Here is a 19870-nt window from a genome sequence, read left to right as displayed (position 1 = left end):
TCCATCCCGTCGGTCATTCCCTAGCCTCCCCTCTAAGAGCAGGGTCCTCCCTCCAGGTGTCTCTCGAGAACTCTGTAAGAGCCCCTGGGGTCCCCTGTCCCCTGGCAGAGCTGTGGCTCAGCAGGCCCCTTTGTGGCCCCTGCTTTCCGCCCAGAGGAGCACCCAGCCCTGGCAGCAGGCTGGCCTGGAGCACGTTGTGGGATTGTCCTGGGGTCCCCCGGTTCCCTGGGTTTTGGGTGAGAGTCGGTGATGCAGTGCTGTGGTCCTTCAGGAGGAGCGATCCGGTGAATCCGTACCACGTGGGTTCCGGCTGCGTCTTCGCGCCAGCCACCAGCGCCAACGACAGTGAGATATCCAGTGACGCGCTGACCGACGATTCCATGTCCATGACGGACAGTAGCGTGTAAGTATATTCTGGTTTCCCCACCATGTACGCGGCTGGCGGCGTGACCCGCCAGGCCACGGGGCAGGGTCCTCACCCGGCTTTGCCAATCCCACCTGTGTCCACGTGGACGTTTGTTGGATGGGAGGGGAGTAGGCCCCGGGGTGGGCCTGGTCTGGCTCAGGAGGCTCCCGTGGTCGCCTGGGTGGAGTGAAGCTTAGAGCCTTGGAAGGGGCTTGAATGGTACCTTCACAGAAGAAAGCCAAACTAAGGTAGGAGGTTAAGGTGAATATGCAGAGATTCCCTGAGTTTAAAAGACCCTCTTCTGGTTATCATTTCACCTGCCTTCCCGGTGGGCAGAAGAGGGTCTTGAATCCAGGTGTCCCTCTGCAGAGCCAGCAGGTGGGGAGGTGGGGTGGCCTGGGAAGGTTATGTGTCTGGGGGCTCAGTGAAGGTGGGGTCAGAAAGCCAGGGCTCCCTCCAGGACACTGCGTGCCAGGCTCGCTCGCGGATGTGCTCAAGCGGCCGTCGCTCAGCTCATCAGGCGTCGGCGGGCGTCTTCCCTCTGCAGCCGGGGCTCTGCCCCTAGCTGGGGGTTTTCTCCCAAGCAGTTTCTGACCTCAGCTCTTTTGCAGATGGACGGCTGGCATTTCTGGATGCAGTCCAAGCCATCGGGGTGGTCTGATGTGGTCAGCAGGCCATGGGGCAGGGTCATGCTTTGAGCTGGAGGTCATTTGAGGTCACGCAGTGGTGACCTCTGGATGGAGAACAGGGATCCTCTGTGAGCCTCAGGTGGGTGGGAGTGGAGGGGGGAGGTGGACCAGGCGTCCCCGTCTCCTGCTTCAGGAGGCTCGGAGGAGGTGGGGCCTGGGCTTGGGCGAGACTCCCCAGGGCACGTCTCCCAGCACCCAGTTGAGAACCACCGTTCTAAAAGTGGTCTTTGGAGGCTTTTCTACAAACATTTTGGAGGAGGATCCTCTGCTAGGGGAACCGTGTTGCAAGGCAGGCCCGTGGAGCCATTGTAAGCTCTGGCGCGCTTGTGTCGAGGTTGTTCCTTCTGGCTTGCTTCCCAAAACGGGACCGGCTCTTCTTCCCGTTTGTTTGAAATGATCTGGTTTCCACTGGCCAGTGATCTGTTGCTTGGCCTGCGGTGTGGAACCAGTTGAAAGGAAAGTGGACGGGTTGGTTTGGGACTCAACTGTTGATTTTCCTGGTGGCGTTTATTGTGTTACCTCAGATTCCCCTGTTAGTAAAAGGAGGGAGATGTTTAAGGTGAAAAGTTCCAGTTTAATAGGAGAATAGCCCTCTGGCAGGAGTGAAAATGGAGGGAGGGAACAACACACCTTTCATCCAAAGTGAAGGAATGAGGGCTTCCACAGAGGTCAGTTTTCCATATTGACTGAACTCTAAGTTATTGTACTTGAAAAATATTATCCTTTGGCGGACGTATTCCTTAAAGCAACGTGCTTTCGCTCTGGGTTTATTCAGTAGTATCAGGCAAGGCATAATTTGTTTCTTGATTCAAATAATTAATCCCAAGGTCTGTTTTCATTCTCCGTTGTAATATCATCTCACAGAATTCAAGATTGTGTAAGGCTTTCTGCCCCTGGAGATATTGGTGCCTCAGCCCCTTTTTACGACGGTTTTCCTTTCTTCTCTCTGCCCTTCTGCCTGCTGTCGTTTTTTCGCTCGTGCGCTCGTCTCCAGCAGCACCATTCCTCTAGCTTTGAACTAGCGTCTGGATGACGAGGTAGTCGGCGTCATGTGTAAAATAAGAGTGAGCTGGACTTGAACGAGGGCATCGAGCGACCCTCCTTCGCCAGACGTAGTTTCCTTTCGACTAGGAGGCTTCCGTTGAGTTTTCTGCAAGGTTATTTTTGGCCGGCCTCCGACTCCCCGTCACGGACGTGTGATTCTGGGTTCAGGAGGAGATAACTCGGGTGTAGTCCCCATACCCGGGTGAGCCCCGCAGGACCCACTTGGAAAGGTTGGCCGATGCTTGTGACTTTTACAGAGGAGGGAGGAACGCCCAGCACTCCCGTAACTACTCCCGTCACAGACAGAACTCAGATCCGGGCCAGACAGGCCCCTGCCCTTGGCCTGCTCCCTCCGGCCCCACGTGAACGTGAGGCCCTGTAGTTGATAATGAGACCTTTGAGCTACCTTGAGTCTCTTTTGTTTTTATTTATTAGTGACCACACAGCTTTCTTTTTTAAGGGGGAGGGGGAGGGAGGAGTAAGTAATGCTTTCTCCCCTCTTTTTTTAACCCCCTTGTATGCCCAGACGAAAAACCCCCAGTTCTATCGAGCGATGACTTTAGAGCCCTTGCCCGCCCTTCCCGCCTTTAGCTAGAGCGATCGTGGGCTTAAGGCCCTCACGACCCGGGGAAGCCACGTTCCGGGATCAGAGAAGCCAGCTGTCCTGGGCGGCACGGGTCAGCGTGTGGGCCAGGAGGGTCCGTGTTGGTAATCGAGACAGAGGGCAAATCCCTCGTTCGGCAACTTTCTCTCCGGAGCACAGCAGGTGCCCCCGGGTCCCAGGTGGCAGAACCTCAGGGCGTGGCCAGCCCTTCCCTCGGCGCAGCTGCCTCGGGCTGGGGATGAGAAAACCAGGACCCCAAGGGGCGGGGGAGGGTCCCTGGGGACCTGGGGCTCGTGTGCTGGAGCCCGTCTTCTGACGTCAGCGCTGGGGGCCTCTGGTCCTCCTCCCAGCCTCTAGGGCAGCTTACTGGATGCAGCCGGCGCAGCCACACCCCACGTGGGCATGTTGGTGCCACCGGGCCCACGATTCCCGTCAGCGTGGGAAAGGGGTCTCGGCACGAGAGCCATTCCGACGGTGCGCAGGCGGGCCCGCAGGCTTGGCAGGCACCGAAAGCCGGGCCGGGCGAGGTGCTTTCGGGCCGGTTGGCCCGTCGGGCAGGTCCCCCGGGGTCCTGGGCCGGGATTAGAGCCCTCTTCGGCTGGGCCAGTTTGGGGCCCGGCACAGAGCAGAGCCCGAGCGAGCGATGGAGTGCGAGGGGGACGCGGAGCTGAACCGAGCCGGGGGAGCTTAGCGGGACGAGAGGGCAGCAGGCCCCTTTGAAACCTCCTGGCGCTAGTGAATAGGAGCGCCCCGTAAGGCATGAAAGGAGCCCTGGCCGTTTCTCGTGGGCACAGAGGCCGGGGGGCGGGGCTGGCTGCCCTGCTGGGGGCTGGGGAAGGGGCACAGCTGGGCGGGGAGCGGGAGGCGCGGGGGTCACGGGACGCCTTCAGTAGACTCCAGAAGGTGGAGTTCATCGGACACAAGCAGTCGTCTCACTTGCCAGGGAAGCAGTTAAGTCCCAGGGCCTTTGCACGAGGCCCGGGAGAAGCTGGGCCGGGGGGGCCTTGTCCTTGGCGAGTCCAGGGCCCGCTGCCGACTTCTGGTTCCCCGCCATGCAGAAAGCCCTGTCTCAGATGTCTGGGGAGTTGAGTCTTCGTACAGGGCCTCTGCGCAGGCCCTCTCGCGAGCCCGTTGCTCTGAAACCTACATTGTCAGAAGAAATGGCTTTTTTAGTTTTAGTTTTGTTTTGTTTTGTTGTTTGGAAAGTTAGACTCCCAGCCAAGTCCTCAACCCCAGCCCTTGGGCAGAAGGACTGCGGGGGGCTGTAGGAGGATTGCAGTGGCAGGAGCGGGGGGCACGCTAGAAATATCAGAAGGAGCAGGTTCCTGGCGCCCAGGTGTGGCCTCTGTTAGGAAGTGAAAGCTAGGAGGACAGCATGGAGGTGGCAGACACCTCTCTCTGCGCAGAGCTGCTCCTGAAATCAGCATCCGCGCGATCGGAGGGTGCTTTTGCTCAGGGTGTCACAAAATCAGCCCGAGACCTTCTTGTCGCCTTTCACACAGAGAGTGGCTCAGGTTATTTTATAATTTTTATTTCCTTATATCTTACTTATGGGTTTACTTTGGACCCCGGGGAAAGCACCTGAGTGAACTTCAAATAGTGCCTTATCTTACAAACCGGCCTTTTGATGTTGGCGGTGATCATAGGCCGCCTTCGGGGTGGTGGCCAGACGAAAATGCGAGTGGACGCGTGTGTACGTGAGCCCGCTATTTCAAGGCCACCGGAAAGCGACATTCAGGTTAGGCCGGGCACGGCCGAGTCAAAAGGCTAAACTCATTGGCTTGGCTTAAATGGCAACTGAGTGGAGTCCACAGTTCGGAACCAGCGCTCCCCAGAAACAGCTGGGCCCGGCAGCGGGCGCGCTAACTAAAATGTTTATCGTTAAAGGAGGCTGTCCGGGGACCGAGACGCAGACACGGGTCAGCTCATGGTCCTGAGAAGCCAGGAAACTGATCACAGGCTTTCAGAGTCTGGGTACAGAGAAGAGAGGCCCCTTTCTGGAATGACGGGCTGTGTTGGAAGAAGATTCTTGGCTGGGGGGTCGGGGTGGGGGTGGGGTTAAAGGCACACTTCCTTGAAGGTGCCTGTTGAGCCTCTGAGCCTTTGCGAGTCGGTCTCCCTTTTCTGTGCTGGTCTCACGTTTCCTTGCCTACAGCTGGACCCTTGACCTGCCCTGGCTGTGGTGGGCACGTTCTTGGTTGGAGGAGTGGTTTAAAAATGCATTTGTTCCTCTTGCCTTCAAGTGACCAGGGACCTGCTCCCTCTGCCTCCCCCAGTTCACTTTTCTTTCTCCTGCTTTATACAGAGAAGGAGAGAGAGGTGTGAAAGGCTTACCACTCGTTTCATCTTGGGAGGCAAGGGGGAGGAGCAAAGGCTTCTGGGGGACACTCAAGGTCAGAGTCTTGGAGGGGACAGGCGGGGGCCTCCTGGGACTCGTGCAGCCCCGTGTGTGTCACGGTGGGATCCACGGGGTGCTTGACTCCCACCCCCAGGATTGCCTGGAAGAGGCCTGGAGCAGAGCCATCCTCTTATTACGGCCCTAGAAGAGTTGCTGGTTGGGATGTGGACCTTGTCTTGCAGCCCTGGGGCAGCAGAAGTTGTTGCTCAGACCATCGTGAGACCCAGTCTGTTGGTCCCCTGCCGTTACCCACACCCCACAAGGGATTTTAGGCGGGAGATGGGGGGCCAGCATGCCCCACAGCCAGCGAGCACTGAGTGGTCAGCGGGACTTTCAGGATGTTCCCCAGACCCCCCCATTCACCCCTTCAGAATGCCAGGTGACCCCGTGGGGCGTAGGAAATGGTGTCCCCGCGTTCAGACCATTGGGGAGCTTGGCTTCTCCAGCTGGGCCTGGACTGTGCGTGTTTGAGTTAAGGACGCCTGTGCTGGAGTCCGCCAGCGGCTTGGGTCAGAAGCCTGGATCTGACCTGCCGGCTGAGTCCAGGAGAGCTCTGGAGCATCTCTGCTCGTCCATGAACGGTGGGGATTTAGGGCTTTTGTGAGGGTGCAGCTGGATTATACATCACTCGGTCCATGGGGGGCCGGCAGCCTCGGGTTGGAGTTGGCGGGCATGGCCCTCAGCGGCTGGTCAAGCCAGGCCTGCTTGCGACCGGCCCACGTCTCGTGGGTGATCCTGGGCTGAGGAGTTGTAATGAAGCCCCACGTGGTTCGGGAAGTTTTTGGACTTAGAACCTTTTCTCCTACTTGACCTTCACGGGCCCAGTTCCATCCCAGGCCTTAGTGAGCAGGAGGCTGCCTAGGAGACCTGACCTCACTGGTCAGCGGGCTGACCGTTTCCACAGCGCTTGCTGTCTGACCCCCCTCAGCCTTTCCCTGGGACAGGACTCACACGCGTGCGTCAGTCCTTGCTTTATGTCGACCTGTCTTCCCCGCCTGTACCCTCGGTACGATCGGACTTTATAAAGTGCTTCTTTTCCAAGGTTTGGCTCGTAGGTCAGTTCATCTGTATCTGTACTGCATCCCTGGGGCGGCAGCCCTTTTCTCCTGCCCAGGTCAGCAGCCTTCCGGAATCCTCGGCCATGCAGAAGAGCCGGAGGTCGACCAGTTGGTCCAGGCCGCTCCTGGCATTTTTAGGCACAACTGATGGTCACCCGCTGCTGGTGAGCCAGCCACCCGTCGATGAACAAAACACCAGGGAGAGGGAAATAGCCAAGCAGCTGATTTCAACACTTACAGCCTCGAAGGGTGATTCAGTGCGGAAATGTGTGAACCTGAGGCTTTTGTCAATAAGTGGCTTCTGGAAGGAACAGCAATGGGAAAATGATCCCCCCGTGACCGTCCGGCTGCTTTCAAGAACAAAAGTTAAAACAAAAATCACAGCAACTCCGGGTCCTGTTTTTAGTGCAGACTAGCTGGAGTGGAGGTGGTGGTGGTTGAGTTGTTTTTAAACTTCTTCCATTTGCTTTTTAAAAATATAGTGAAGAAGGACGTTAAGGGGCCCTTCTGGCCTCTGGTCTTTGCTCAGAATCACCTCCACGGAGAGGATTTCAGTGGCCACCGCCTCCTGTTCAAAATGCAGCTCCACGCCCCAGCCGTCTTCACTCCCCATTTCCCGCAGTGTGTTTCGTCACAGTGCTTGTACCACCTTCGAACTTACCATAGATGCTGCTCTTTAATTTTTGCCTATTACCTGTTCCGCTCCGTTAGAACACGAGCTTCCTCAGGGCAGTCGTCTGCACTTTTATCCCCGTCCTTCGCTGCTCTCTTGCCCAGAGCCCAGAACAAGGTCTGGCACGTAGTAGGTACTCAGATACTTGGATGAATTGCACAGAGCACTGCGGAGTAGGGGCTTTCCCTTTATGCCCACGTTGGTCACGGATCTGAGAATCCATTGGTTGGGGGCAGTAGGGTTTGGAGCTGAGGGAAGGAAGGAGCCCAGGGATGCCTGCCAGTGGCTGATAAAAAGGAGACGTTCGGGAACGCCTGGGAGGTTGACTGCTGGAGGGTAACGCACACCCTCCACCAGCGCCTGGCTTAGTCTTCTGTGGGTCTGGTCCCTGGTTGCCGTGGTAACAGACTGTCGGAGGGACCAAAGGGGTCTTAGTCTCCGGCTTGGGGCACCTGTAAAATAGGGAGACCTTCACTCTGAGGTGGGCGCAGCTCTGAGACACAAGCTCTTCCCAGGTTGCTACTCCTGCATCCGAGCGGGAGCCGCTTCCAGAGAGGCTTGAGGGGCAGGACATGTGGCGGTTGGGCCTTGGACTGACTTTCCCTGCAAGGACGGCCACAGCACCCGGGGACTGGGGGCGCTCCCAGCTCCAGGAGGTGCACGGCCCCGTCTGTCGGCGGGGTCTCAGGCGGGCGCGCGTGAGTCGGCCCGTGCGCTAAGGCCTCCTCGTGAGCCGGTGGGTTCTGCCCTTTCCTTTCCCTTAGAGATGGAATCCCTCCTTACCTCGGGGGGAATAAGAAACAGCTCCAGAGAGAAATGCATCGCAGCGTGAAGGCCAACGGCCAGGTGTGCCTACCTCACTTCCCGGTGAGTACGGTCAGCCGGCAGCTCTTTTCTGGGGGGAAGAGTGGGGGGTTGGGGGCCGGTGCGCCTGGGACCTGGGGGGAGGGAGGGCAGGGGAGGGCCACGCAAGGGGCGATCTGCGGTTCACTGCGGTGTAACCCAGAGCAGGGGCGCCCACGGTGCCCTAGTCGGCCTTTTCCGTTTCCTCGATTCAAAAAAGAAAACTCCATGAGAAGAAGCGAAGCAGCGAAGGGTGGGAGAGTGGGAGGAACTGGTGCTTCGCGTTGGGCTATCCTGTTAAGTCCATCCCACCACGGAGGCGAGAACAGTGCCTGGCACGTCGTGGGTCCTCACTGAACACTTGCTGGTCGACTGCATGAAGGAAAGAGAGAGAGGATGAGGCTGGAGGGATCTGCCTTCTGAGTGAGGGTCGCGTCCTGGGACGTTCTCCTTGCGTTGCCCGCGTGGCCGTGTCGTTTCAGTCACTGTTCATCTCTGTGCTCGACCATTTCTCCTCCGAAGCCCTGGAGGTCGGCTGTCCCTCTTCTTGTCTGTTTCCAACCCCAGCACGTGGCATAGTGCCTGCTTGTTGAATCTGCTCCCAATAAGTGCCTGAGCATCCCGTGAGCAGCTCCTTCCTGCGATTGAGATGAGAGGCCAGCGTGGCGTGGAGGGATTTTCCGGGTCCTCCCCTACGATTTCCAAGTCCCGGGGGCAGCCAGCCCGTGGCCCCCGCACATAGAGAGCTGCCCCATCTGCGTCTCAGGAGCTGTGCTTCTTGTGGTACCCGGAGGTCCAGCTGCTCCTTAGGGAGGGGGAGAGAGTGCCCAGCTTAGAGCAGCATCTCTGCTTAGAGTCCTTCCTGCCAGCTTCAGAGAATCCGATTTGTCCATCGGTGATGTCACACGTCGGAAGCGGACACATCGCGTTGCTAATCCCACGTTGCGTTAGTGTGCGGACTGTTGCCACTTCTCTCTGAAGCCCCTCAGACAGTCCAGGGAAGACTTAAATTTGTAAAATTAGCCTACTAAGTTTGCTTTCCTGGGGACCTCCAGCATCCCCCCTCAATAACATCCCCCCCACCCGTACAGCAGTATCGATGATGTATTCATATATGTGTGTGTGTACATATATATATATTTTTGACTTGGTGGGGGCACTGGGGAGAGGTATGTGTGTTTAAGGAAAGCTGTGCGGCCCCCCCAGGATTGTGAACTCGGTGATTCTGTCCTGGGGTGTGCGATTGTTTTCTCATCTGCGGCTCGGGTGGGGAGATGCCAGCCTCTGCATGTTGGCTCTCTGCTGCCCCATCCCGCCCCCTCCCAAAGAAAAGGGCCAAAGCAGGAGGCAAACGAGGGGTAGGGGGCAGAACCATGAGGGGCGGGCACCAGACGACGGCAGGGGGACAGAAAGCCGGCCGCGGGGGTCCTCTCTGTTGGCGGCGGTGGCCGCGTGCTTGTGCCTGTTTGTATCCCATCCCGGTTTGGAGATGCGCCCTTTTCCCTCGGTAGATGCGCTTCCGGCAGCCGAGCGCAGCAGTGTTCTGCCGTTAGCCGGCAGCAACTTGCTTCATTTTCTGTACAAAGAGACGGGAGGAGGGGCGGGGAACAGAGGGGGTCCGGGGCAGCGGTAGACGGCGCCGCCTCAAAGGTGCGCAGTGTGCGGCCAGGAGAGACGTTACCGCTGCGTCTGATCTGGGCCCCGTGACTCCTCTTTTTCCCCCCTCTCCCTTTTTTCCCTTTTTCCTCCCGCCGCCCACCGCCCTTCCAATCTTATTTTTTACATTTCCAGCTCCCTTTCTGTTTAGGCTCTACTTTTTATTCCTTGAGGTGGGCTCTCTCCCCTCCCCATCTCAGAGAGCTGCCTTTTTTTTTTTTTTTTTTTTTATGTTTGACAACAGTCTTTGAAGATTTTCTAGTTCAGAGTAGCGTCCGATGGGCTGGTTGTACTCCAGAGGGAGGGCAAGCGGGGCCCCTCGCAGTGCGACCAACTGCTCCTGCCTGCGGCACGCGCTGCCGGGACCATGGCTCTCCATGAGGCCGAGGCCGCGGCGCATAAAGCGGCCGAGCAGCCCGGGCCCCGCGCCGCCCGCTCTCCGCGCAGCCATGGACGTGCCGTCCCCAGGCCCGGGCAGCCCCCTGACTGCGTTCGCCCCGTGTCCTCCCCGCGCCCCGCAGAGAACCCACCGCCTGCCCAAGGAGATGACCCCCGTGGAGCCCGCTGCCTTCGCGGCCGAGCTCATCTCCCGGCTGGAGAAGCTGAAGCTGGAGCTGGAGACGCGGCACAGCCTGGAGGAGCGCCTGCAGCAGATCCGAGAGGTGGGCGCCGCCCCGCCCCCTGCCCGAGGTTTGGGGGGGCCCTCCTGCTGACCCCGGCGCCCCCCGACCGCTACCTTGCCTTCCAGGACGAGGAGAAGGAGGGCTCCGAGCTGGCACTGAGCGCCCGGGAGGCGGGGCCCGCCCAGCACCCCCTCTCCCTCCTGCCATCGGGCAGCTACGAGGAGGACCCGCAGACCATCCTGGACGACCACCTGTCCAGGGTCCTCAAGACCCCCGGCTGCCAGTCCCCGGGCGTGGGCCGCTACAGCCCCCGCGCGCGCTCCCCGGACCAGCATCGCCGCCACCACCTCCTGCAGCACCGCGCGCCCCCGCCCCCCGGGGGCCCGCTGCTCCCCCCCGCCGCCGCCCCAGCCGGCTGCCCCCTCCTCGGGGCCCGGGGCTTCGTGAGCAGGCAGACGACGAAGCACGTCCACCACCACTACATCCACCACCACGCCGGCCCCCGGACCCGGGAGGAGGTGGAGGCCGAGGCTGCCCAGCGCGCACGCTGCCCCTGCCCCGTCCCCACCCCCGGGGGCGCCGACTACCCCTGCTGCGCCAAGTGCAAGAGCCACCCCGGGGCGCCAGAGCCTGCGGCGGCCGCGCAGGCTGGGTAGGTGTCCCTTGGTCGGAGGGTCGGGGGGCAGAGGCGCTGGGCCGCAGGGAGGGCGGTGGGGCAGGCGGGGGCGTGGGGCTGGGCAGCAGGTGCCCCTCGCCCGCTGGCTTGGAGGGGCCGCGGAGGCAGAGGCGGCCGGGGTCCCCGGGATGGATGCGCTTCTCATTCCCCGCAGCGGCCGCGGCCGAGGCGCCGTCCCACCCCGACGGAGCGGGAGAGGCTCGGAGCCAGGCCCGGCTGGGCCAGCCCGGGAAGGAGGGGCCCCCGGCGGAGCGGGGCCGCTGCAGCCGCCCGGGGAGGAGGGAGACCGGGCACAGGACGTATGGCAGTGGGTGCTGGAGAGCGAGCGGCCGGGCAAGCCCAAGCCGCACAGGTGAACACGCCAGCTCGCCGCCCGGGCGGGGTGGGGGTGGGGGGCCCTCTGCGCCGAGCGCGGCCACGCCGGCGGCTCCCGCCCTTCTAGTCGTGAGCGTCCGACTGGGCGGCCCGCAGGAGTGCCGCGCTGGGGCCATGCGCGTTTTCTTTTCTCCCCTTGTCTGTGATTTCTCTTGAAGTCGTGCTTTCCGGCCCCCTAATCCCGTGTCTCCCCTCGGCTCTCTCTCGCCCTTGTCCGTTCAGTGCCCAAAGCACCAAGCGGGCCTATCCCTTGGAGTGCGCCCGAGCGTCCCCAGCCGGCCGTCACCACCTGTGGGTGGGCAGCAGCGGGCACCCCCGCGCCGCCCCCCGCGCCCACCCGTTCACCCAGGACCCTGCGGTGCCTCCCCTGACCCCACCCAACACCCTGGCGCAGCTGGAGGAGGCCTGCCGCCGGCTGGCGGAGGTGTCCAAGCCCCCGAAGCAGCGGTGAGTGGCTGGGGCGGCCGGTGGCGGGTCCCCTCGCCGGCCTCTAGGAACGGCTCCCCTGAGCTAGCCGAAGGGCTCCCCGGGACCTGGCGAGGCGTGGGAGCAGGCAGCCCTCACAGCTCCTGTTCCCTTAGGAAGGTCCCGACGGTGAGGTGAGCTTACGAGGAGCCGTGACCGAGGGGGCTTCTAGAGCCTTCAGCCCTCTGCCTGGGCTGCGGCGTCCAGTGCTGGGCTCCTGGGGGGCCTAGCACAGCTCTGCCAGGTCTCCAGGGGCTGCCGTCAACACAAGGCCGTGGTTGGGTCTCCGCGGGGATGGAAGTCGGAGGCCGGGGAGAGCGCTTCTCTGACTGCTTCCCACTGGCCCCGGGGACGGCAGGCTTCCGTCTAAGTCCTTGGTGTCCTCAGGTGCTGCGTGGCCAGTCAGCAGAGGGACAGGCACCACTCGGCCACTGGTCAGCCAGGAGCCACGCCCTTCTCCAGCCCAAGCCTGGCTTCGGAAGAGTGAGTGTCTTTACCTGGTGTTGCTGAGATCCGCCCAGAGGCTTTAGTTTTCAGGGAATTCTCTATCAGGGGCTGTGGTTTTTGAAAACTTTTTTTTAGTCTATAAAATCACCTTCGTTTTCACATTAGCGACAAGGAACGGTAAACCCAGATGTTGCCGTAAATTAGGATCTCGAAAAAGCCCACCTGCACCAAGAAACACATCATGACTTGTACACAAGTGTTCCCTTCTGAAGTGGTGGATGTCAGGGTTCCTGGACTCAAGCTCAGACGGGAAGCCTTTAGCTGACGGGTAGAGGGACCCCAAACCCAGATGGAAAACGTGTCCCCATTGGCCCAGAAAGTTAGCGAGTTGGAAAACCATCTTTGTGTCACACTGAGCGGGAGGGTGCCTCTCCACCGTTGCAGGGACGGAGAGGGGACCATCTTTGCTGTTTTGTGGGGGGAGCAGCACATCTTCCCCACTGGTCCCATGATTCCTGTCCTAAACCTACACTCTTGTAAACTGGGCGGGGAAGCCAGGCTTCGTTTCACTCCAGGGTGGTGCGTTGAAAAAGCGTTAGGTTGCAGAGATGTAAAGTGGCCTAACTCATTAAAGTGTTTTTGGTTAGCTTGTTCGTTGTGAGCGATGAACAGTGTTCGAACTGAGAAGACCTCCACCCTGTCAACAGCTGGTGGACCTTAAGGTGACCAGCTGTCCGGGCCTGCATCTTTTTTTTTTTTTTTAAGCCACTCCACAAAAACGCAGAAGTTGAGATGACTGAGGGCTGACCCCACCCCCCGCCAGTGGGCTCTGGCTTTCCGGGCTCATGCCACTCCCGGCTGTGTCCCTGTGGCTCTGGGTGGGTTTCTTCTTTCTCATCTTCCTTGGCAAGCACCCCATTGGTGCCCCCCTGATGGACACTGCTCTGTCCTCCCATTGGGTGGAGGGAGACGGTCCCTTCCTGGTTGCCCCACACAGAGGACCCGAGGGAGGACCGTGTGTCCACCGGAGGTGGCTGCCTCTGTGAATCGGGACCCGCACCCTCGTGGTGTACAGCTGCAGCCCGACTTTATCTCTGAAGACAGCGCCCCCGGCTGTGTACGTGCACACGTGCTTGCTGCCTTCAGATGCGGGACTTGTTGCTTTTCCATCTTATTTTCAGTCACAAAGAGCCAAAGAAGCTGGCGGGGGTGCACGCGCTCCAGGCCAGCGAGCTGGTGGTCACCTACTTCTTCTGCGGGGAGGAAATCCCGTACCGGAGGATGCTGAAGGCACAGAGCCTGACCCTGGGCCACTTTAAAGAGCAGCTCAGCAAAAAGGGAAATTACAGGTAAGCGTCCCATGGCTTCTTTCTGCTCCGGACTTGGTTTGCTCAGAACCAAGAGCCAGGGTCGCCTCCTGGCCGGGCCAGACCTGGAGGGGCCGCTGGAGGGGCTGCGCGACGCTTCGCTCTGTCTCACTGACGCCGTCCCCTCCCCCCTCCCCGAGATGACAGGGCAGCAGTGGCGGCGGGGAGGGCTCTGGGCACCTGGTGGGCTCCTTTTACCAGGTGGACGAGCCTGAGGGTTAGGGTTAGGAGCAGAAGGAGAGCTGGGCTGGGGCCGTCTCGTGGAGGCTCTGCCTGAAAGGGGCGAGGGGTGCGGGGGAAAGCTAGGGAGGGAACAGGCAGACGGAGAGACTGCCTGATGAGAAGGCTGAAAGGCTGCCCTCCTGGCACGTCTGGGGGAGGCCGTCCTCACCGAAGGCTCAGGGACAGGCAGAGACCACTGCCTGCGCTGTGGCAGCGTCCTCTTCCCTCAGCCTCCGTGTCCCAAGCCATGTGGGACAGGGTTGCCTGTAACAGAGGGAGGGCAGGACCTGTGGGTGGGCACGGGGGGGCGGGGTCAGGGCTGGCCGCTCCTCCTGCTGGGGCCTCGGGATGGGAACCCGTCCTCCCTCCCGGCGTCCTCTCCCCTCTACACGGTCCAGATGCCCACCCTGGCCTGCCGGACCCTGGAGGGGATCCAAGAGCCGGGGGCTGGCCCTGGGCGTCTCTTGGTCACTTTCCCCTCGACGTGGGGCAGGTGATGACCAGAGTCCTACCTGCCCCTTCTCGGCAGCCTTCGTCCCAAGGGAACCCGTGGGTTCCATCCCGCTGTGTCCCGAGTGCCGTGTGCAGGGCTGGGACAGGAGAGGCAGGAGGTCAGAGAGGAGACAGCCCGGGCCCGGAAGGTGCTCCCCTGCTGCTGCCCCGAGCAGGGATGGCACGGAGAGCTCTGACACACTTCACCGCCTGCTGGGTGCGTGCCGGCTCTGGACCCCCAGGGCCCGTGACCCCAGCCCTCCCAGAGCAGCCACTTCCGCCGGGGCCGGTGCGGGGGGAGGGGCGGCGCTGGTTTGGGCAGTGGCCCGGAGTGACTCTGTTTGCAGGGAAGGGACGTGGCTCAGGGCCGGGACCCTGCAGGTGACCGACAGCGGGGCCCGGAGCCGGGCTGAGATCTTTCCCTTTTACGCCCGGGCAGAGACAGTTCTGGAAATGAACCAGGGGACTGGGGAACGGGCCTGGCTCCTTCTTCCTCTTCTTCTTTTTTTAATCTTGAACAGACACAAGGTGAAACTAATTACACAAGTGTGCCCCCCAGGGATTCATTTTGATCTCAGCTTTGGCTCGGCTGGACTTTGGAAGCGCAGGTGACCTTCAGGGGAGCAGGGCCGAGGGGCGCTGAGCAGAGGCGGCAGGGACGGCTCCACACGCAGCCACTCGAGCCCCGTCTGGCTCGGAGTGTTTTCTGAGGCGCACTCAGCAAGCCTGGCTTTGAAGCCCCGGCCTCCCCTTTAACGCACACAGACTCGCACACATGGGCGACCGGCACATTCTCTGCTGACTGGGTCGGGCTGCGGCCCTTCCCAGCCGCCTTAGGCGGCTCCACCGGCTCCCGGGCCGGCGCTGGACCCTTTGCCCGCTGGTCGGGAGGGCACCGGGCGCCGCGCCTCGTCCCCCCGGCGGGGTGGCACCGCGACACTCTCCTCACACCCCTCTCCGCCGCCTGCCATCCGGAGCCCAGCGAGGGTGGGGGCGGGGAGCGGGGACCTGGGCTGCGCTGAGCAGTCTCGACGTGGCAGAGCTCAGAGCAGCCCCTGCAGACGTGCCAGATGGCAGGAGGAAGCAGAGTTTGCCACGAAGCAGGTCGCAGTGCCTTTGAAGTCTGGGGGCGCAGGGGAGGGCCGGGGAGGAGGTCGCAGTCGGGGACAAGGTCACTCGCTGCGTGTCTCTGCTCAGAGGGGCCGGGAGAGCCCCCATGCTGGGCCCGAGGCCTGCCCGGGGTGGCGAAGGCATTGAAGCCTCTCATTTAGAAAGAACTGCCCCCGCTGCCCAGGGTCTCCTGTGCACGGCGCCCCCCCCCCAGCTCTCATTGGGCCCCCCGGGACTCTGCCCTCCTCGTGCCAGGGCGTCTTCTCCGCTGACGCCCTCGAGCTGGGCGGTCACCCTGATGCCTTAGCCCGGCCGGGAACGCCAGAAACCCAGACCCTTGACTAAATGCAGCTGTTTCACTGGGTTTAGCCTTATCTCCTATGAAAGTACTTGGCTGGCCTTCATTAAAGAGGAAAGAAATTTAGCTCTAACCAAGGGGAATTGAAAAAAACTCTTTAAGGAGAAAAGACAAAAACAGAAAACCACTGTAACCCTGAGACACAATTACTTTTTTTTTTTTGAGAAGCTATTACCCTCCCCCCGGGGGACCGTGACCCTCCCTCCACGAGTGGCCTTTATTGGCTGAAGATGACAGCTTGCAGGGGCGAGTTTAAAGTGTCTGAGGGGTCTCCCTGGCCTGGGACCGGGAGGGATAGGCCTTGGCTTCGTGTCCTGGGAAGGGTCTCGGGTGGGCCTGGCCGAGCGGGACAGCAGTTTTCACACATGACTCTCCTGGGACAGGCCGGTCGTTTGCGTCCTTACAGCTAAACAGGCTTCAAGCAAGAAGCCGGGGTGGGATGGAAGGAGCTTTTTTAATCAGCGGGCAGAATAGGGGCCTTTAGCGTTTGCCCTGGAGGAGGGGAGGGAAGGGGCCGGGCAGAGGGGAGAGCAGCGGGGGTCTCGGTGGCTGCAACCCCGGGAAGCAGTGGGCTGCCCGCCTCCTGCGGTGACCACAGGGGAAGCAGCCTGTCCTGGCCCCGCCAGCCCGAGCTGTGCCCGACACCAGCCGGGAGGGCTGGCCCTTGGGCGCTGGAGGGCAGGGGGCCTGAGATGTGCCGGCCTTCCGCAGGCTCCTGCCGGGTCGGGGGCCTGCGTCGGGGGCTCTTTGAGGGACCCACCCCTCCAGGCACGCCTTGCGCTCCCCGCCCCTCCCCCCCAAAAATAAAGTGGGGAGAAAGCAGCAGCCGTCCTCTGCAAAGGGTCCCTCTCAGCGTGTGTGTCGGGTGACGGTGCTGGGCCTCAGCGTTGTGGGCGGCTGGGGGTGCCTAGCCGCCGCCGCCTCCGGGGCCCCTGCCTGGCTTTGCCCTCCCACCAGCCGCACGAAGCAGACACCCGGGCGGAGACTTCCCTGCCGCCCGCGGTAGCGGCATTCTCAGACCCCTTCGCCCCCAGCGCTGACAGACTCTCCTCTCAAACCCAGTAGAAAATGCAGCTTTACCAAGCCGCGTGTTGGGTTTTCCTTTTAAGGTATTACTTCAAAAAAGCGAGCAACGAGTTCGCGTGTGGAGCCGTGTTTGAGGAGGTCTGGGACGACGAGGTGGTGCTGCCCACGTACGAGGGCCGGATCCTGGGGAAGGTGGAGAGGATCGACTGAGCCTCGGCGTCTGGCTCGGGCCACCGGCCTCGGACAGGACGGCTCCTGGCTCTCGTAGACGCTGATGGTCTTGGAGAGACCGCCGTGCATAACCTATGACTTCCTAGGGCTCCGGATCCATCCGCTAGGAGAAACTGTGTGTAGCTCACCTGGACAGGAATCCTTCCTGCTATTTATTGGACAGTCGACTCCCCCGCCCCCAGTTTGTGGATATGCTGCTTTAAACACGGAAGGGGGAGAGAGGACGTTCTCGTGGTTCTGTTTCACGGAAAGAGGATTTAAGGTGTGCCGTGCGTTTCTCCAAGTGAACATAGACTTTTTAAAAGTGGTGTCCTGCCGTTGCCGCACGCAGAAAATGGTGCGTCTTTTTCCCCAGCGCTGCTCTATTTTGTCATAAAGGTCTTGAGGTTTGATTTGGGGGCCCTCCTGTCGGACAGGATGGTTCATTGTGGAGGAGGGGGAGCCTCCCCGGGGCCCCAGGTTCACCCTGTGACTTCCTGGAGCTCCCCATCAGGGCCCAGCACCCGACGGCTGAGGCCTTCCGGAGCCACGTGGTTCGACTCGTGCTTTTCTTGAGATGACAACTCCTTGGGAGTCTTTTAAAAGTAGTTTTTGGACCCCAGCCATTCTGGAAACTACCCCCTCCCCTTGCGCCCCGCCCGGCAAAGAAGCGAACAGTTGTGGGAAGACCTAGCAGCACCTTTCCTCCAGACACCTTCATCGTGACGTTCGGGTTTTTACATTAACTTAATCTGTGCATTCTGTTTGCCATCGTTCCTTGTACCATACGTCTGTATATATTGTACGGAAAAGAGTATTAATCCACTATCTCTAGTGCTTGACCTTGAATCAGTACAGTACCTGTACCTGCACGGTGTCCACGCCGTGTGTCGCCCTATATTGAGGGCTCCAGCTTTCCCTTGTTTTTTGAAAGGGGTTTATGTACAAATATATTTTATGCCTTTTTATTACAAGTCTTGTACTCAATGACTTTTGCCATGGCATCTTGTCCTACTTATACTGTAAATTATGCATTATAAAGAGTTCATTTAAGGAGAATAACTTGGTACAATAATTATTGTAATTAAGAGATGTAGCCTTTATTAAAATTTTATATTTTTCAAAATATCGGCCTCGTCTTTGAATCCCCCGGGGTGGACGCGGGTTAGAGGCACCCTTTTGTACGTGAACATTCTTTGCTTGATTTTTCCCACTTTGCTCGAGCCCATTTCTATCTGACCTGGAGCTCTTCTTACCCTCCTGGTGTTTCGAGAAACGATTTCTTCAAAATCACCTGGTCGCTGACCGGCTGAGGATGTTCTCGTCGTGGAACAGGTGTGGACAGCATCTCCTCTGATGTCCTCCCCCCGTCTGCCACCTGGATTCAGCCTCTTCCTCCCAGGCAGATGCCTGCCATCTGGCCAGGTAGGTACAGGTGAGGAGCTGGGATGGGGTCCTCCCAGGAGTACTTGTGTTTTAATAGGTGTCTCGGGGGTGAAAAGCCACTGAAAATGGTGTGCAGGTCGTGAATGCCCAGTGGGGTCAGTGAACCTTGATCTCGGTGCTACTCAGCCGCCCTCCCAATGGCTGGGTGGACCAGACGGGTCAGTGCGAAGCGTGCGCTGTTCACCGACAGTTTGTTTCGTGTGGCCATTGTTCATCCAACAAACACATGTCCTGTCCCCGTGCTCAGAGCACTCAGGGCTGGGCTGCATTTCAGATCCCGGAGGGCAAGTCCATGTAAAGGAGTCCTATGATGAACCCTTTTTGAAATAAATGTCCAAAGAGGAAAAGGTGGGGGAGCGAGGGATAAATTAGGAGTTTGGGGTTAGCAGATACACACGGCTATATATAAGATAGATAAAAAACAAGGACCTACTGTACAGCACAGGGAACTCTGCTCACTATCTTGTAATAACCTATAATGGAAAAAAATCTGAAAAAGTATATATGACAATCACTTTGCTGTACATCTGAAACGCAACATTGTAAATCAAGTATACTTCAAAATAAAAAAAATTTTTAATCTTTAAAAACGTCTACAAATAATAAATGCTGGAGATGGTGTGGAGAAAAGGGAACCCTCCTACACTGTTCGTGGGAGTGTAAATTGGTGCAGCCACTATGGAGAACAGTATGGAGGTTCCTCAGAAAACTAAGAATAGAGTTGCCGTCTGATCCAGCAATCCCACTCCTGGGCATATACCTGGACAAAACTGTAATTCAGAAAGATAGCTGCACCCCAGTGTTCATAGCAGCGTGACTCACGATAGCCAAAACATGGAAACAACCTAAATGTCCGCCGTACAGATGTGCAGATGAACGGATGAAGAAGATGTGGTACAGATCTATACAATGGAATACTACTCAGCCATACAAAAGAATGAAACCATGCCACGTGCAGCAACATGGATGGACCTGGAGATTGTCATACTAAGTGAAGTAACTCAGAAGGGCAAATACCATATATCACTTATACGTGGAATCTAAAATACGACACAATGAACTCATCTACGAAACAGAAACAGACTCACAGAGGACAGACTTGCGGTTGCCAAGGGGGAGGGGGTGGGGGAGGGACGGGGTGGGAGGTTTGAGGTGAGCAGATGCAAACGTATATACAGGACGGAGAAACAAGAAGCTCCTACTGTAGAGCACAGGGAAGTATATTCGGCATCCTCTGATAAAACACAATGGGAAAGAATATATTATAAGATCGTATATATGTGTATAACTGAATCACTTTGCTGTACGGCAGAAATTAACACAACATTGAAAATCGACTACAATAAAATGTAAGAAAAAGTGTCTGTGATGGCAGCTGGACTTGACTTCTCAGGAGCGGGGTCTGCGGCGGATCTGGTTGACTTTTTGCTCCTCTGTAAGCTGGTTCAGGGCCGAAGAGGCAGAGGAAGGCAGGGGATGGGGGCCGCGCGGGGATGGGGGCGGGGCCGGCTTGCAGTGCGCAGCCTCCGCGTGGCGGTGTGATGGGGCAGCTGCCAGGGGAGCTGGCGAGGGTCCGAGAGAGTCCGGGCTGCAGGATTCGGTGACCTTGGTCCTCAGGATGCAGGTGGCTGCACCCTTTCACTCCGGCTGGAATGGGGGCTCATACCGGGGTATCCCAGACC

General features: G+C 59.3%; 1 protein-coding gene across 9 annotated transcripts in view; it reads left to right on the top strand.

Moving 5' to 3' along the window:
* The window catches only part of AXIN2 (axin 2), a 29556-nt gene extending 11688 nt beyond the window's left edge, over positions 1-17868 (top strand). For 7 of the 9 annotated variants that reach the window (XM_033847039.2, XM_033847037.2, XM_073798455.1 and 4 more), the window contains 9 exons: positions 272-403; positions 7637-7739; positions 9893-10033; positions 10120-10646; positions 10825-11022; positions 11268-11492; positions 11898-11993; positions 13139-13306; positions 16616-17868. In XM_033847039.2, coding sequence (XP_033702930.1) covers positions 272-403; positions 7637-7739; positions 9893-10033; positions 10120-10646; positions 10825-11022; positions 11268-11492; positions 11898-11993; positions 13139-13306; positions 16616-16742 — 1717 coding nt within the window. In that variant the 3' untranslated portion in view covers positions 16743-17868. The other 2 variants (XR_012328839.1, XM_033847042.2) reach the window with 2 other exon arrangements.
* The last annotated feature ends 2002 nt before the right edge of the window (positions 17869-19870 follow it).

This window comes from Tursiops truncatus, chromosome 20 (genome assembly GCF_011762595.2).
Source record: "Tursiops truncatus isolate mTurTru1 chromosome 20, mTurTru1.mat.Y, whole genome shotgun sequence".
Lineage (NCBI taxonomy): Eukaryota > Metazoa > Chordata > Mammalia > Artiodactyla > Delphinidae > Tursiops > Tursiops truncatus.
The sequence above is the reverse complement of the archived record's forward strand: the minus strand, read 5'-3'. Positions and strand labels throughout refer to the sequence as shown.